The sequence below is a fragment of the Neomonachus schauinslandi genome, chromosome 16 (assembly GCF_002201575.2).
Source record: "Neomonachus schauinslandi chromosome 16, ASM220157v2, whole genome shotgun sequence".
NCBI lineage: Eukaryota > Metazoa > Chordata > Mammalia > Carnivora > Phocidae > Neomonachus > Neomonachus schauinslandi.
This window is the reverse complement of record NC_058418.1, coordinates 7,712,501-7,730,384: the sequence shown is the minus strand read 5'-3', so window position 1 is coordinate 7,730,384 and position 17,884 is coordinate 7,712,501. Positions and strand designations below refer to the sequence as shown.

At 48.8% G+C, this 17,884-nt stretch overlaps 1 protein-coding gene across 1 annotated transcript in view; it reads right to left on the bottom strand.

Moving 5' to 3' along the window:
- ODAD1 (outer dynein arm docking complex subunit 1) overlaps positions 1–15,749 on the bottom strand; it is a 22,832-nt gene extending 7,083 nt beyond the window's left edge. Inside the window, exons 1-6 of the mRNA XM_021681219.2 lie at positions 15,680–15,749; positions 14,367–14,466; positions 14,016–14,205; positions 3,263–3,385; positions 2,800–2,913; positions 545–612 (exon numbers count right to left, since the gene is read on the bottom strand). Coding sequence (XP_021536894.2) covers positions 545–612; positions 2,800–2,913; positions 3,263–3,385; positions 14,016–14,205; positions 14,367–14,466; positions 15,680–15,749 — 665 coding nt within the window. The remainder of the gene's footprint in view (positions 1–544; positions 613–2,799; positions 2,914–3,262; positions 3,386–14,015; positions 14,206–14,366; positions 14,467–15,679) is intronic.
- Positions 15,750–17,884: the final 2,135 nt, after the last annotated feature.

The window sequence follows — 17,884 nt, the reverse complement described above, 5'->3', positions numbered from 1 at the left end:
AAAGAAAGAAAGAAAGAAAGAAAGAAAGAAAGAAAGAAAGAAAGAAAAAGGAAGGAAGGAAGAAAGGAAGGAAGGAAGGAAGGAAGAAAGAAAGGAAAAAGAAAAGAAAGCCAGCCCCGGGGACAGAGATGGGCTTCTGGATTCCACACACATGACTCCATCTGAAGGTGGCCCAATAGGATCTCTGTCCCTTTCAGCCAATACTGATAAGTAGCAATCTAATTACCCTCAGGCCCCGATGCTTCCCCAGCCCCCTGGCCCCTGCCACCTGAGGGGCCGCATACACCATCTTGATTCATTCTCTCCACACCCCATGTGCTATGTGCTATTAACAGACTGGGGCCAAAGAGGTTAATCCATACACTCAACGAGTGGGGCCTTGCCCGAGGAACTGAGAAGTCAGTGGAGGAGGGAAAGGGGCACCCCATAAAAAAAAAATAATAGGTTATGAGAGTCTATTTCTAGAGTTCTGACCCCTCCCACCAAAGCCTTAGGGCAAGGTGCGTACTGCCTGAGCTCTGTGCGGCCCCAGGAGGGTCCCTACCTGACAGTGTAGGCAGCTGCCGAGGAGACCATTAGGGAGCTGACCATGTGTCGCAGAAGCTCGATTTCCTGTGGGAGAACAAAACCAATGTCATTCCTACAGCTCCTCACTGTAGGGCTTTCTCTTAGGCCCGGCAGCTCCCCTACAAGAACGGGGGACTCCTGCGCCATCCAGATGTGTGGACCTTCCTCATTAGTGGCCGCGGGGGAAAGGGATCTTAAAGGGGTACCGAGTACAGGGAATGACAAACTGATGAGCTGGAACGCCAGCTTAGAGGGCTTATTCCGGCGGAACCGTCAGCCCAGAACATTCTGAAGAGCACCGACCTAACTTTGTGATCTTGTTCAGCAATTTGCCTGAATTTCATAATGGTGACCACACGAACCTGTTTTCTAGTTCCAAAGAAATGTCTTTGCAGTATTATGGGTAAAAAGGGCTCTTTTCGGGAGAAAGAGGGAGGAAATTACATATATATTTACACACAAATATAACGTGTATATATTTATATCCAATATACATATATGCACACATATAAAGTGTGTTACACATACAGTCATTCATATACATATGTATATGAACACACACGCACACACACACACAGGGAACGAACTGGAAGAGATGGAGAGGAAATGGTGTTTCTCTGGAATACCTTTTGGAGTAGTTTTGGTTTGGGAACCCCTCTTTAAGGTTTACATATGCAGGGGACGCCTGGGTGGCTCAGTCGGTGAAGAGTCTGGCTTCTGGCTCATGTCATGATCCCGGGGTCCTGGGATCGAGTCCAGGGTCCTGGGATCGAGCCCCCGAGTTGGGGGGGGGGTCCCTGCTCAGCGGGGAGCCTGCTTCTCCCTCTGCCTCTGCCCCTCCCCCCACTCTGCTCTCTCTCTCTCTCTCACTCTCAAATAAATAATCTTAAAAAAAAAATAACCAACAACCAAGGGCACATCAAAAGCTCACAGAAGCCAGCTTGAAGGGCTCCCACTAGCTCCCACTAACTTGTCTCCCTTCTCTGGGACAAGTTGAACATCATAATGAATGATGATGGCCATGGAGCAAAGTGAGAACCCACGAATGCTTACTGATAACACACAAGTACACGAGGAAGAATGAGAAGCTCTTCCTTAAGTAAAACGCTCTCTTACAACGTTCCTCTCATAGGAGGAACGAGAGAGGTAAATAAAAGATCACCATTCAGGAGCCATTATGACGGTAATCATCATCCGGGCAAGAACCGTTAATGGATGCCCAAACAACCGAGTGGAAATGTGCCAGGCAACAGGATATTTACGTGGTCTCCGAGGAGCTCCACTTACTTCTCACAAAGGGAAAACACTGGAGACACATGGCTGACCAAGGGACCAACATCAACATCACCAGTTAAGGGACCAACTTCCATCCTGTACCTCCTACCTAATGCGCACCCAGGACACAACATCACCTCTGAGATATTCCACCCAAAATGCGCAGCACGAATCTCATCGTGAAGAAAGATCAGACAGACCCATGTTGAGGGTTTGTACGTTTTGTACAACGTGACTGGCTTCCAAAATGCCAAAGTCATGACGACAAAGCAGGGCTGAGGGATGGTTCCAAAAACAGAGCCTTGGACAATCACATGCAGTGTGGGTCCCTGGCTGGGAGCCTGGAGCAGGAAAATCAAATTAGCTATAAAGGACGTCATTGGGACCATTGGAGAACTTTAGACAGGGACTATTTAGAATTGTAATAACATTGAAATTCCTGACTTGGATAATTGCCCTGTGTTTCTGCAAGAAAATGGTCTTAAACTTAGGACATACCCACTGAAGTTCTTAGGGGCATAATGTCTGCCGTGTGCTCTCAAATAGTTCAGCAATCATAACAATAACTTATTTTCAGTAAAAATAATAATTAGAGAGTGTGTGTGTGCAAATATGGCAAATGATCAATCTTGGTGAAGGCTAGAGTTCTTTGTACCATTCTCTCAGGGAAGGGAAGGTGGAGGAGAAAGGAAGGGTCCTCACGGGACAGCAAAGGTTACAGAGATACCCACAGAATATAAGTGGTTTTGCTGGCTCATTGATTGCCCTGGCTGATGATATTCAAAATGACATCTCTGGCTTCTGCAAGTCTGAACGAGGCTGCTTTCTTTGTTAGAGGCATCTGACTCTGGCTGATTCCGTGCTTGAGGCCACAGTGTTGGGGTTGGTGGGGTAACTCTTGAATCCTCTCCTCCACCCCGGCTGGGCCAAGGGGTCCTGGGTTTTAGGGCCACTGACCTTCTGCAGCTTGTGGTCCACGTTCAGGTAGCGGCTCCTCTCAATGCGCAGGAGATCCAGTTCCTCCCTCAGCGCCGCATTCCGCACCAGCTGGATGTCAAAGCGACACGTGACCTGGCGGGGGGTGAGGGGTGTACAAAAGTCCGTCTGAGGCCTGGCCTGCCTCCCTCTTCCACACTCAGCCAAGGAGTGGACACTTGTCAGAGGTGGAGCCCGTTCCCAATTTGGGGACCCTGAGAGCATTGCCCAACCACCCTAAGGACCCAGGCATCAGTCTCCTTTCCTTGGGAACCCTCCATCCATCCAGGATCGGGTCTCCTGATCCTTCTCTGGGAGCGCAGTGTTTCAGGCCTGCCTCCCTCCAGGAATCTGGTCCATCGTTTCTGGAACTTGACCCCATGATCAGTTTTCCCCCCAATGCCCAGAGATCAGGTCTGGAAAGAGCCAAGAGGATGATTCTCACCCTGTCCAACTGGTCTTCTAGGATCTTGATCCTTTGCCGGATCTTGACTTTCTGATCCAGGATGAGTCCTGGGGCCCTGACATCCTTACTATGGGCAAAGATCCGGGTCTCCCACTCCTGGATCTGGATGAAAGAGGAAGATAACCTATTTGTTGGCTGAATGTGGGAGAGACTGAGGCACCAAGAGAGGGTGAGTGGCTGAGCGTAGCTGCCATCTGCCATCCTTGTGGCCCCAGCCATCTGTTCTAATGATGCCCTTCTTCTTCTGCCTCTTCTGCTAACAATGCCCAACCTTCCATGTGGTTCTGGCTTCCAAACACAACAAGGCACCTTGCCAGCCACATGACCCAGGTTCCGACAATCACAGTGATTGTCCTAGGGATGGACCGGTGGACCGACCCAAGCTGAGCCAGCCTGAATCCCTTCCTGGTATTTTGGGGGAAATGCATGAGCTGGATGGATGGGACTCCGGGACTTGTTTTGTCATAGTCCCCAGCACACGGGGTTCCTGGGAGGATGAGGCCAGTAGACAAAGTGGAGACAAGAGACTGAGAGATGGTGAGAATGAGCTCGGGCGCCATTAGAATCCCTGTGTCTTGTTATGCGTGAAACCACTGCCAACCCGTCCTCATTCCTGTGTTCATCTTTATTTGGGGCATGCCGTCTCTCCAAATAAATTGGAAGCTCCACAAGGGCAGATTTTTGTCTTTTTTGACAAAAACCTACAGAGTAGGTTCTCAATAAAACATGCAGATCAAATGAATACATGCATTGCTTAAGACTGTGTTTCCCGGGGCGCCTGTGTGGCTCAGTTGTTTAAGTGTCCGACTCTTGATCTCAGCTCAAGTCTTGATCTCAGGGTTGTGAGTTCAAGCCCCATGTTGGGCTCTACGCTGGGTGTGGCGCCAACTTAAAAAAAAAAATTTGTGTTTCCCAATTTGTGTGCTGTTATGGGTTGGATTATGTCCTGTCCACCCCCCACACCCCTGTCACTGCAAATTCTTATGTTTAAGTGCTAATCCCCAGTACCTCAGAATGTGGCCTTATCTGGAGACAGGGTCTTTACAGAGATAATCACGTTAAGATGAGGTCATTAGGGTGGACTCTGCTCCAATACGACCAGTGTCCTTACGCAAAGGGGAGATTTGGACACAGACGGGCATACAGGGAGAACGCCACCCTGCCAGCACTTTTGTCTTGGACTCCCAGCCTCCAAAGCTGTGGGACAATAAATTCCTGTCATTTCAGCCACCCAAAGTTTGTGGTACTTAGTTACAGCATCCCCTAGAAAACTAATGCATGCACCCGGGCACCCCAGAGCATCGCTGCAAACTCAAAGGGAGCACCACGGGGATATTAAGTCTTGAAGGAGAAACGTCGACGTGGATCAGACACTGCGTGAGCTACCAACTCAAGGCAGTTCACAGGTTCAACACAAGGCGGCGCCATGTTCCTTTCAATGAGTCACATCTTTGTGAAACCGCGTTTTTAGCCATTGCCCTGATACAAAACCAAACATCCAAAAATGTTACCAGTGGGGGAAACTGCCAAAGGGTACAAAGAATCTCTCTGTATTACTTTTTCCAATTGCATGTGAAGCTACAATTATCCCAGTAAAATTTTCAATTAAAAAAGAAGAAAGAAAGAAAAGCAAGTACTGCACAGAAATCAGCATGGAGTCAGAGTGGTAAGTCCAATCTGACTCCAAGACCGAAAGGCACAAACATCCCACAGGTAAGTAACTGTAGTTTTGGAGAATGAAATAGGTTTTTTTTTTTTTCTATTTATATATATATATATACATATTTTTTTTTTCTTCCCCCAAATGGTCTCTAGGTTGTTAGGATGAAAACACTGGTTTATTTCAAGTAGATCTGTTGGCAGAACAAGACTGGACCCCGGAACAGCTCTTGAAAGCTAGCTGATTGTTCCATTTTCAGGAATTATATGAGTTAAATTGTTGGTAGCTTGGAATTAACCACTGTATTCGTTTTTCTCTTTCTGCAAAACAAACTACCCCCAACTTGGTGGCTTAAAACAATACCCATCTATGATCTCGAAGTTTCCATGGGTCAGGAGTCCAGCACAGCTCAGCTGGATCCTCTGCGTGGGGTCTCCCAGAGCTGCAGGGCTGCGGTTTCATCTTGGACTCATCGCGTGGTCCCCTGCCAGGTGGCCCTTTCCGTGGCATGGCAGCTTGTATCTTCATGGCCAGCCAGAGAGCACCTCTCTTCAGTCTACTAGGGGCCAGTCTAACAGAGCACACCTAATGAAGGGAGTGACATCCCTTCACGTGTGCTGCATTTTGTGGGCCAGAAGCAAGTCACAGGTTCTGCCCCCACTGAAGGGGTGGGTAGTACACGGGGTCACCTTGGGATATGTTCACTACAGCCAAGACGAGAGTATAGGTTTCCCCATTATCTGAAAGTAGAGCATTCCTATGAGACCCTTCATAAGCCAAACAGGCATAAAGTGAAGAAGGAATTACCATTAATTCATATGGAAAAAAATGTATAGCATTCCCCTAGCCCAAAAATAACCTCTCTTAGGTTTTTCTGATACCTTAGGACACACCTTGCTGACACATGCACAAAATAAACCGAGGGGCACCTGGGTGGCTCAGCCAGTTGGGTGGCTGCCTTCGGCTCAGGTCGTGATCCCGGAGTCCCGGGATCGAGCCCCACATCCGGCTCCCTGCTCGGTAGGGAGTCTCCTCCCTCTGCTCCTCACCTTGCTCACTCTCTCTCGCTCTCTCTCTCGCACTCTCTCAAATAAATAAATAAAATCTTTAAAAAAAAAAATAAACCGAGATAAAGCACAGATGCTCACAGACAGTGCAAAACTCTAGCAGCTGGATGCTAGACATGCTGAGTGTGGTCCCCAGGAAGGAGGTTGGGGCGGGGCAGGGGGCAGGGGACACTCTCACTGCATTCCTTCTGGAAGCTCCAGGGGAGAATTCATTCCACTGGAATGAATTCCAATTTCTAGAAGCTGGATTCCTTTATTTATGTATTTCTTAGCTCGTGGCCACTCCAACCTGTTTCTCTTCTTCACATCTTCCCTATCATCACATCATCTTCTCTGATTCTGACACTCCTAGCTCTCCCTTATAAGGACCCTTGTGATGACATTGGGCCCACCGGGACAATCCAAGGTAACCTCCCCATCTCAAAATCTTTAATCACATCGGCAGAGTCTCTTTTGCCATGTAAAGTAACATACTCAAGGGTTCCCGAGATTACAGTGTGGACATCTTGGTGGGGGTGCGGGGACCATCATTCTGTCTACCATACTTCCTCAAGTGAAACTCATTTTTTTTTTTTTTACTTAATAGTTTTATCACCCATGTATGTACCCCTAAGCAAAAGTTTACTTTGGCCTGATTTTGAATTTTATGTAAATGAAATCATGTTACCTGTATGTTTTATGTCTTGCTTCCTTCCTTGTGGCTGTGTGTAATTGTGTTGCATTCATTTTTCATCACTGTATACTACTTCATGATATAAATACACCACAATTTATTTATTCATTCAAATACTGATGGACATGTGGGTTTCTTCCAGTTTGGAGCTGGCTAATGTGACTAATGCTTCTTTCAACATTCCTTTACAAGAATCCTGGTTCCAGGGCATGTGCCCAGGAGTGTACTTGCTGGGCGGGAGGAAGAGTTAACAATAGATCTAAACCTGTTTTCTATTAGAAGGTGACTTTGGCTTACTCTCTTCCAACAGGGTGTTTCCATGGAAACATACTGGGTTAAGGTAAATATGGAATGCCAGCTCCGTTCCCAGGCAACAGTGTTTATTATAAAAATGACCCCTGATTGGTGAATTACATTGGACTAGAAGGACCGAGAGTGGGCTCATGGATCTCTAGGGCCTACGTGACCAGCACTAAACAGAAACCTGGTTTCTCTGTGGGGTTTTCTTTTTTTTTTTTTTTAATAAAGATTTTATTTATTTATTTGACAGAGAGAGAGAGAGAGAGAGAGCACAAGCAGGGGGAGTGGCAGGCAAAGGCAGAGGGAGAAGCAGGCTCCCCGCTGAGCAGGTAGCCAGATGCGGGACTCGATCCCAGGACCCTGGGATCATGACCTGAGCTGAAGGCAGTCGCTTAACCAACTGCGCCACCCAGGCGCCCGGGTATTCTTTTTTTAAGTTGTCTTCACACCCAACGAGGGGCTTGAACTCACGACCCTGAGATCAAGACCTGAGATCAACAGCCGGACGCTCAACTGACTGAGCCACCCAGGCGCCCCTGTGGGGAATTTCTTATAATTGAGTATGCTCCTGGTGGGGGCTTTGACTTAGACCCTATCCTCATGAGCTGTTGGAGAAGTGACTCCTCTTGTATATGAAGCCTCCCTATTCCAGAGTGGGCAACACCCAGCCGCTCACGCGGTATCTCCCAACTGGAGGTGCCGAGCAGCAGTCCCTGGATGCTCAGGGAAGGTGTGTTTGATGCTGTCATGCCAAGATGCTGTTGTTTCCTGCCCTCCATCATCCTACAAAGTGAACGTGGTACCAAGTTATATAGCCTATTGCATCCTGTGAGCATGGATGTCAGGTGGAACTCAAGACTGCTTCTGATGACCATGCCAAGTGGGGGTGACCCCGAATCACAGGGTATGTCTATCTGTAAATTTAATTGATAATGGGGGAAAAAAAACTTTTCCGAATACATGTGACAATTTATACCCTCAACGGTAGTTCATTAGGAGTTCCCACTTGCTCCTTCTCTCCCCAACACTTGGTATTTGGGGACACTAATTTTTGAACATTTGGTGAGTGTTTAATGGACTCTCATTGTGATTTTCATTTGCCCCTCTCTGATTACTAATGAGTGATGAGTAATTCCGACGTTTATTGGACATCTGAATTTCTTATTTTGTGATGTGTCAGCTCAAATCCTTTGACTATTTTTTAAAATTGGGCAGGCACCTGGGTGGCTCAGTCGGTTAAGCGTCTGCCTTCAGCTCAGGTCATGATCCCAGGGGCCTGGGGTCAACTCCCACATCAGGCTCCCTGCTCCAGAGGAAATCTACTTCTCCCTCTGCCCCTCTCTCTTTCTCTCTCAAATAAATAAAATATTTCATTTTTTATTTTTTTAAATAAAATCTTTTTAAAAAATAAGTAAATAAATACAATCGGGCTGACTCTTCAATAATTTCTAGGAGTTCCTTCTATGTTCTTTTTTTTTTTTTTTTTTTTTAAGATTTTTTATTTATTTATTTATTTGAGAGAGAGAGTGAGAGAGAGAAAGAGCACAAGAGGGGGGAGCGGAAGAGGGAGAAGCAGACTCCCCGCTGAGCAGGGAGCCCGATGCGGGACTCGATCCCGGGACTCCAGGATCATGACCTGAGCCGAAGGCAGTCGCTTAACCAACTGAGCCACCCAGGCGCCCTCCTTCTATGTTCTTGATACTAGTCCTTTGTCAGCTACATGTGTTGCAAATAACTTTCCATTCCATGACTTTGCACACTCTTTTAACAGAAAATAACCTTAAAGTCCTGGGAAGTGAATCTTTTCCTTTAGAAGTAGAGATTTCTATAACTTATTTAAGAAATCCTTCCCCACCTTCACACATTTAGATCTCTGGTCCATCCAGAATTAGTTTTGGGGGTACAAGGTGAGGTAAGGGTCTGGTTTCATCTTACAATATGAATATCCAATTTTCACAGCGCCACTATTAGAGTCCTCTTTTTCCATTTCTTGAAGTCATACGTCAAGTGTCCACATGTGCATTGGTCTCTTTCAGGGCTCTCTCTTCTGTCCCATTGATCCATTTGATTAGCTCTGCATCAATTACAAGAATTTTATAATAAATCTTGATAAATGATAAAGCAAATCCTTTCACACTGTTCTTCTTTTAAGTCAGTCTAAGTCATCTTGTCCATTGCACTTCCATATAAACCTTAGAATCTGCTTGTCAACTCCATCCATTCAAAAAAAAAGAAAAACTTTCAGTACTTTGGTTGGGATTACATTGAATCTATAAATCAATTTGGAGATCTGACTTTTTATGACACTAACTCTTCCAATCTATGGATAGATCTCTACATTTATTAAGCTCTTCTTTACTATCCCTCAATAAAAGATTACAATTTACTCCATAGAGGTCCTGCACACTTTTGTTAGATTTCTTCATAGGTACTTCTTTTTGGCTATTATAAATGTGTATTTTCTTCTTTTATTTTATAATAGTTATTGCTAATACAGGGCAATACCATTAACTTTGCATATTAATTCTGTATGCAGCCACATTGTTAAAATACCTATTAATTACAATAAGTTGGTGTTAGATTCTTCTGGATCTTCCACGTACACAAATACATGATCTACAAACAATGACAATTTCATTTCTTCCTCTCCAATGTTTCCATTGTTTTTTTTTTTTTTCCTTTTCCTGGCCATAGGGCACCAGATAGAACCTCTAGCACAATGTTAAATACAAAGTGGTGCTAGCTGACATCCTTATATTGTTACTGATCTCGAAGATAATCGTTTCCATGTTTTGTTATCAAATATGATATTTTCTGTCGATGGCTTATAGTTGCCCTTTGCCAAATTCAGGAAATTTCCTTTTATTCCTGGTTTCCTAAGAGTTTTTAGCATGAATGGATGCTGAATGTTATCAAATACTTTTTTATTTCTACATAGAACGGTGCTATAAACAGGTACAAGTCCAAGGACCGTCTGTCATCAGTCTTTGATGTGAGAGGCTCAGAAAATGAGAGTAAGCATTTAAGCAAGCATCAGAAATGGTGTTTTGGGGTGCTGCTGAATGTATGTGTCAAGTCACATAAAGCACAAGCCTTATAAAAGCAGCAGTCAGGGGGCGCCTGGGTGGCTCAGTCGTTAAGCATCTGCCTTCGGCTCAGGTCATGATCCCAGGATCCTGGGATCAAGCCCCGCATCGGGCTCCCTGCTCCGTGGGAAGCCTGCTTCTCCCTCTCCCACTCCCCCTGCTTGCATTTCCTCTCTCGCTGTGTCTCTCTCTGTCAAATAAATAAATAAAATCTTTAAAAAAAATAAAAATTTAAAATAAAAGTAGCAGTCAGTAGTAGATTGGAAATTTTAAAAGTTGGTCCATTAACACATACAGTTTGTGAAAAACTACATCGTTTACCTTTTTTTTTTGCCAGAAAATGTTTATTCTCTCTCATTCATGGATGATATTTTTATTGGGTATAAATTTAAAGATTTTATTTATTTATTTGAGAGCGAGAGAGAGCAAGAGAAAGGACAAGCAGGGGGAGGGGCAGAGGGAGAGGGAGAAGCCGGCTCCCCGCTGAGCAGGGAGCCCGACATGGAGCTCCATCCCAGGACCCTGAGATCATGACCTGAGCTGAAGGTAGATGCTCTACTGACTGAGCCACGCAGGTGCCCCTGGGTATAAGATTCTAAGTTGACAGTTTTCCCTCTTAGAACAGTGAAGTTATAATCTATCTTCTGATTTCCAGTATTTCTTTTAAAAAATCAGCTGTCAGTTTAATTATGGCTCCTTTGGAAGTAATATCTTATTTTCTGGCTACTTTTATATTCTGAAATTTCTCTATCTTCTATATAAGTGGATTTTTTTTTTTTTATTCATCCTGTTTTGGACTCTAAGGCATCTTTGAATCTGTGGATTTGTTCTTTCATTGGTTCTGGAAAATTCTCAGATATTATCTTATTACACATTATCTCTGTCCCATTCTCTTCCTGTTCTTCTGAAACTTTTTAAAAATTTTTTATTAAAAAACGAAAGATTTGGGGCGCCTGGGTGGCTCAGTCATTAAGCGTCTGCCTTTGGCTCAGGTCATGATCCCAGGGTCCTGGGACCTAGCCCCACATCAGGTTCCCTGCTCGGCGGGGAGTCAGCTCCTCCCTCTCCCACTCCCCCTGCTTGTGTTCCCTCTCTCGCTGTGTCTCTCTCTGTCAAATAAATAAATAAAATCTTAAAAAAAAAAAAGAAAGATTTGATTTTTTTAAGCAATCTCTACACATCCAATGTGGCACTCAAACCCACAACCCAAGATCGAGTCACACACTCCACCGACTGAGCCAGTCAGGTGCCCCATCTTCTGAAACTCTTATTAGACATATATTTAACTCCACTGTATCTGCAATATCTCTCTCTTTTTTTAAAGATTTTATTTATTTATTTATTTGTCAGAGAGAGAGAGGCAGGCAGAGGGAGATGCAGGCTCACTGCTGAGCAGGGAGCCTGATGTGGGGCTCGATCCCAGGACCCCGAGATCATGACTGAGCTGAAGGCAGACGCTTAACCGACTGAGCCACCCCGTCATCCCTCTGCAATGTCTCTTAACCACCCTCCCATATTTCTATCTTTTTGTCTCTCTGTGGTGGATTCTAGATGATTTATTCTGAATAAATTCTTTCTTCAGCTTTGATTTGGCTTATTATCTGTCTCTCCAGTAGAATGTAAACTACATTACAACAGGGTCCTTGTCTGTTTGGCTCATTGCCGTGTCCTCAACACCCAGAACAGGGCCCGGCACTTAGGGGGCACTCCAATAAATATTTGTTTGATGAATGAATGCCACCAGATAACTACATCTTATCTTGACCTTACAGGGAACTTCACAGAGCTATACTCTAGAGAGCCTATCCCCCATCGGATCTACAGTTCTCCATAATCAAGGTTGTTAGGGCAAAGCAAATCACAGAGTCAAGATAATAAAATCATCCTGTTTGGGCCGGACTCTGATGAGTTTCCGTGAGAGACTGAGGAAAACTAATTCAAGCAGTCAACACCCAGGAAGCCACTGCACTATCATGAAATAGCCAAAAGGGTGGTGTGTGTGAATCAGAATTCAGCTTCCAAAAGGCAGCTTGGGGGCTACTGAGGGCTGAACAAACAAACTGATTGAAAGTCAAATGTAAGGAAACTATGTGATAGGGGAGCCTGGGTGGCACAGTTGGTTAAGCGACCGACTCTTGGTTTCAGTTCAGGTCCTGATCTCGGGGTCTTGAGATCGAGCCCCGCGTCAGCCTCCCCGCTCAGTGTGGAGTCTGCTTAAGTTTCTCTCTCCCCCTCCCTCTGCCAGCCCCCCCCGACACTCTTTCTCTCTCTCTAAAAAATAAATAAATCTTAAAAAAAGAAAACAACTATGTGGTAGATAGAATAATGCCCACCCCCCTAACCCCCGCTGATATGTCCACATCCTAATCCCTGAAACTTGTGAATATTATGACCTGAATAGCAAAAAAGGACCTTGCAAATGTGATGAAGTTAAGGATTTTGAGATGGGGAGATTCTCCTGAATTACCTGGGTGGGCCCAGTGCAATCACCAAGGTCCTTACGAGTGAAAGAAGGGGGCAGGAGGGTCCGAATCAGAGAAGGAAGAGGTGGGAGCGATACACATGAGACTCAGCAGCCCACTGCTGGCCTTGCAGACAAGGAAAGGAGCCATAAACCAAGCAATGCAGGCAACTTCTAGAAGCTGGAGAAGTCAGAAAACAGATTCTCCTCCAAAGCCTTCGGAAGGAATGCAGCCCTGCTAACACCCTGACTTTAGCCCAGTGAAACCAATTTTGGGCTTCCGTCCTCTGCCACTGTAAGATAATTCATTTGTATTATTTTTCTTAAGATTTATTTATTTGAGAGAAAGCATGTGCACATGAGCGAGTGGGGGGAGAGGCAGAGGGAGAGAGAGAGAGAAAAGATCTCAAGCAGACTCCGTGCTGAGCGCAGAGCCTGACCCACGGCTCGATCTCCTCGATCTTACAACCCTGAGATCACGACCTGAGCCGAAATCAAGAATCGGATGCTTAACCTACTGAGCCACCCAGGCGCCCCTAGTTTGTATTATATTTTAAGCCACCAAGTTTGTGGTAATTTGTTACAGCAAAAATAGGAAAGTGATACAGATCACTGATATAAGTAACCTTCAAAGTCCTGTTTGTGATCCAACAGTGTGCAAGAAATCCTTTGGTCTAGGCAAGCAACTTTTTTAAATGAAGACTAGAATAGAAAATCGCAGAATGAATCCCACCTAGAAAAAATCAGTATTACCTGGTGAAACTTTTCTTTGAGATGTATGTGTGTGTTTATATCCACATGTGTATGAACTGCCTCGGGAGGTCATGGTCACAAAAACCTGAAAGAAGGGCGCCTGGGTGGCTCAGTTGGTTAAGCGACTGCCTTCGGCTCAGGTCATGATCCTGGAGTCCTGGGATCGAGTCCCGCATCGGGCTCCCTGCTCGGCAGGGAGTCTGCTTCTCCCTCTGACCCTCCCCCCTCTCATGTGCTTGCTCTCTCTCATTCTCTCTCTCTCAAATAAATAAATAAAAAACTTTTTAAAAAAGAAAAAAAAAAAAAAAAAAAAAAAAAACCTGAAAGAACACTGACCTACAAAAGTCACATTGTTGCCAAGGTCAAGGCATTGGAAACCTATGTGGACTCCGCTGCATTACCAACATCCTCTTTTTGCCGATGAAGAAACTAGGGCCCAGAGAGGTAAAGACTTGCCCTCGGTCACACAGCTCTGATCGGCGGGGCCAGGATTCTAATGCAGGCTTTGCTGACTCCAGGAGGTGAACCTTTCCCCTTTAACCACACCAGCCCCCTTTTGGGATGTGTGGGACAGTGCTAAGCAAGAAACACCCCTATTCCCTCTAGAGCCTGAACATAACTCTCCGAGGATGCTTTCCATAAGCCCATTTTTCAGACGAGGAAGCTAAGGCTCAAAGCAGTTCCGATACCTGCCCCTAAGTGGGATCCACGGAGTCTGGTCTCAGAACCCACCTGCTTGTCCAGGGCTCTGGTCTGCTCCTGTAGCTCCTTGACCTCGGCCTGTACCTGGAGCCGGCACTTGAGCAGCTGGCCCATGTTCTCCAGCCTCTCACTGTCCCGCAGCCGCTTGACCTGGCTCTGGGCGACGCTGATCTGCACCTTAAGTTTATCTCGCAACCCCTCCAGGCGCTGGATCTCCTCACTGCCCAGGCAGGGAGGGGGAAAGCAAGCCAGCAAGCAGCAGAGCTCAGAATCACTAAAGGCCAGACTCGGGGCCGGCCCTCCCCCCTTGGAGCCAGGAGCCGGACCCCCAGCCCCCCGAAGAGCCCCCTCCCCAGCTCCGGGACCAAGTAGTGGGCTCACAGTTGCTTGTTGATGCGCTGGTGGACTTCCTTGCTGTAAGCCCGCCTCTCTCCCTCCATCACTTTGCATTGCCGCTGTAGTCTGCTCAGCTCCCAATCCACTGAAGGCAGGACCAGCCAAGGGGCTCAGGAGGAACCCAGTAGGCCCCAGCCCCTTCCTCTCCAGGACCTAGGAATTCTGGCTCCCTCAGGGTCCCGCAAACTGCAGCTGAAGTGCAGACGCAGTCCCCGCCAGCCCTCCGGCTCTGTATCTTGGCTCCTATACCCCTTCCAACTCCTGTACCCCAAGCTGACCTCAGGATTTTTCCCATCACTCCTGCCCCAGGTTTGGGCACACTTTCCCACTAGAGGGCGCTCCTGGCAGGCCTCCTGCTCCTCAGGGACCTGCCACATACGATCTGGAACTTGGGAAAGGTGAGGATAGGTGCCAAGAACTGGGAACAGCATTCCAACTCCCTCCCCTACTTCAGCCCCCATCACCCAGCAGTCCTCGGTCCCATCCTCCTTCCTCACTCTCAGCTCATCCTCTAGTCTCAGGCTTCCTTCTGTCCTGCCTGGACCATCACCTCAGCCTCCCCCCAGCCTCTCGGCCTTTCCTTACAGCCTCAGCGGGTCTTTCTACCCCCAGAGCTGACCCTGCCTCTCCCCTGCTCACAAGCCTCCCTTGGAGCTCCAGGGCCCCCAGGACAATGTCCCAGCTCCTCAACCTGGTGTTCAAGGCCCCCAACGATCTGACCCTACCCACCTCTCGAGTCTGGTCCACTAGCTCCCCGCCCCCCACGGCCCAGTGGCTCTCAACCAGAGATTCTGCCCCGCACAAAGAGTTGGCAATGTCTGGAGGCATTTTTGATTGTCACGATGTGGGGATGGGGCAGGGGAAGGTGCTCATGGCATGTAATGGCTAGAGGTCAGGGATGCTGCTAAGCATCCTACAATGCCCAGGGCAGCCCCCATGACTAAGCATGATCTGACCCCAAGTGCCAACAATGTGGAGGCTGAGAAACCCAATTCTAGCCACATGCTGTTCTCTCTGCTGAAACACTCGTCCCTGCCTGCTCCCACTGGGAACTCCTGGGAGGAGTTCCAAGCCCCACTCAAACTACTCCTCCTGCAGGAAGTCTTCCCGGACTGCCCCACTCCCCAGACTTGGCCTATCCCTCCGCCCTGCTCCACCTCCATTCCCACGCATGTGCGTTCCTCGCTAGAGGGCTCTCCTGGAAGGTCTCCCTGTCCTCAGTGTGCTGCAGCACAGTACCTGGAACTTGGGGAACTGAGGAAAAGAATGAGTGAAAAAAGCAAGACTGTATGAATTACCCATTCCTTCCAGGAAAGCCTCGCTTCCATCCTCCGAGCGGGTGCTCCCTGCAGAGTGTCCCAACGGCATCTTGGCCAAAGCGGGAGGGGCTCCTGCAGGGGTGACACAGGACCGCTTTAGACAGCAAGCAGGAGAGGGCCGGAAGGAAGGTGGGGATGAACCGCGAGGGACTAGGAATTGGAAGGTGACCCCAGAATCAGCTCTGGCCTCTCTTTGAGTCTCAAGTCCTCCAATGGGTTGGAGGGGGACACCTCTCAGGCCTCTCTCCACACCCCTCCTGACCTCCCACCTCTCATATTTTCTGTCTTGTGTTTCCACTCGGACTCACGCGCGCGGGGACAGGCCCCCTAGTCTCTCAGTATTTCTGAGGCGTGGCTGTTTGTGGAGGGAGACACGGAGGAGGGGAAAACCCCGGCCGGCTGTGGGGAGCGAGGCCCGGTCCCTACCTGCTGGAGTGCCTGACCTGTCCCAGGTCCTCCAAGCTCACTGTTGTGGCCTGGTTACTGGGGAGATAAAGGGCCAATGAGGCCTGAGGACAGCGGCCGGGGTGGGACCGAGGCCTCCAGCAGGCGCCGTGGGAGGGGAGGCTGGGGAGAAGGGGCCGGGGCAGCCCGAAGACCAGAGGAAACCTCGGCGGCTGGGTACAGACGGATTGGGTGGCCCGGAGCCCTGCGAGGGGCGGGGCTGGGAGAGCTTGCGGGGGCGGAGCTGTGAGCCTTGCGAGGGGCGGGGTGGGAGGGGCCTGTGAGAAGAGGGACTGGGTGTGCCTTGGGGGGCGGGGCTGGCAGGGCCACGAGGGGCGGGGCTTCAGCGCTTGAGAGGGCCGTGAGACCTGTAAGGAGCACGGTACCTGTGGAAGGAGGGGCTGCGGGGACTAGAGAGGGACCCGGCACCAGTATCCGTAAAGGGCGGGGCTGCGGGCCTTGCGAGCGGTGGGGCAATGGGGGGGGGGGCTGTCGAGGGGAGGGGCACGGGTACCTGCAAACGCCGGAGCATCACGGACCTGCGAGGGGCGTGGTTATAAGGCCCTGGTGGGAGGGCGCTGGAAGGAGGTCTGGAAGGCGCTAACGGGGAGCGAGGGGCTGAGGGGCGGGCTGTATGTTTTCGGGAGGGAGAGGCAGGAGCTGAAAGACCCAATGGAACCAGGGCTGGGAGAAAAACGTCTGGAAGGCTTTGGAGCTAGGCCGAGGTCTTTCGGGACGAGGCCCGAGAGATGTGTGTCTTAAGTTAAGACCACGTTATTTTGAAGATTCATGAGGAAGACCGTGCCGATGCCGCGAGTTGTGAGAGGGAGGAGAGCTCACCGCCAACTCCGGTCCCCGCAGTGACTCACTACGCATGCGCGGCCAACGGCCTCCTGCGAAGCCTCTTGCCTGCTGGGTCCGCGCACAGAGAGGCGGAAGTGGGCGGGGCCGCGAGCTCTTCGTGCCGCCCCCGCCTGGCCACACCCCCTCGCTCCGCAGGGCACGCCTCCTCGGCTGTAGGCTGCTGCCCACATGGGCCTCCCCGGAGCGGGCGGGCAGTGGGCGCAGCTCGCTGCAGGCTGGGTGTGCCTGAAGCCTGCGGTTTCCTGTGGGAGGAAGCAGCCCGTGGGCGCTCAGCTCGGCTCTTAGCCTTGGAGGCCCAGGAGGGGGAGATCCCGTTACCGCCCTCGGGATCCCTGATTCTCCCGCTTCCACAGGTTCCTAGCTTGAGGGACCTCCTCCTACGCCCCCCCCCCCCCGCTGCATTCCCAGGGTACCCAAATCTGGCGCTGATTCCACTAGGAAGTTGATTTAGAGTCCTAGCCTCCTGTTTGCTACTTCCCCTCATTCACATTTCCATCTCCCTAGCCCTTGGTTTCCAGACTCCTTCCAGGGCCAGGTCTGGTCCCCTTTGCCTACACTCCATGAAAAGCACATGACCCTCCAGCCTCTAATTTTTCCCTCAGTGACCCAGACTTTTTAACTTCCTTGGGGTTCTGAATTCAGACCCCCCAGTCTCTGTCCCCAGGACCCTAATTCTGTACTCCTAACTCTAGCCTCGGGGCCCAGTGGACCCAAGAATTTTCCCCTTCCCCAAATCCTAGAGACCTTGAACTAGAGTCCCCCAATACTAAATCCATTCAGGGCCCCGGTGCTGGTATAACTAGCACATACTATGTACTGGACACTCTAAGAACTACCCTATGATGTATTTACTATTATTATCCTTATTTTACAGAT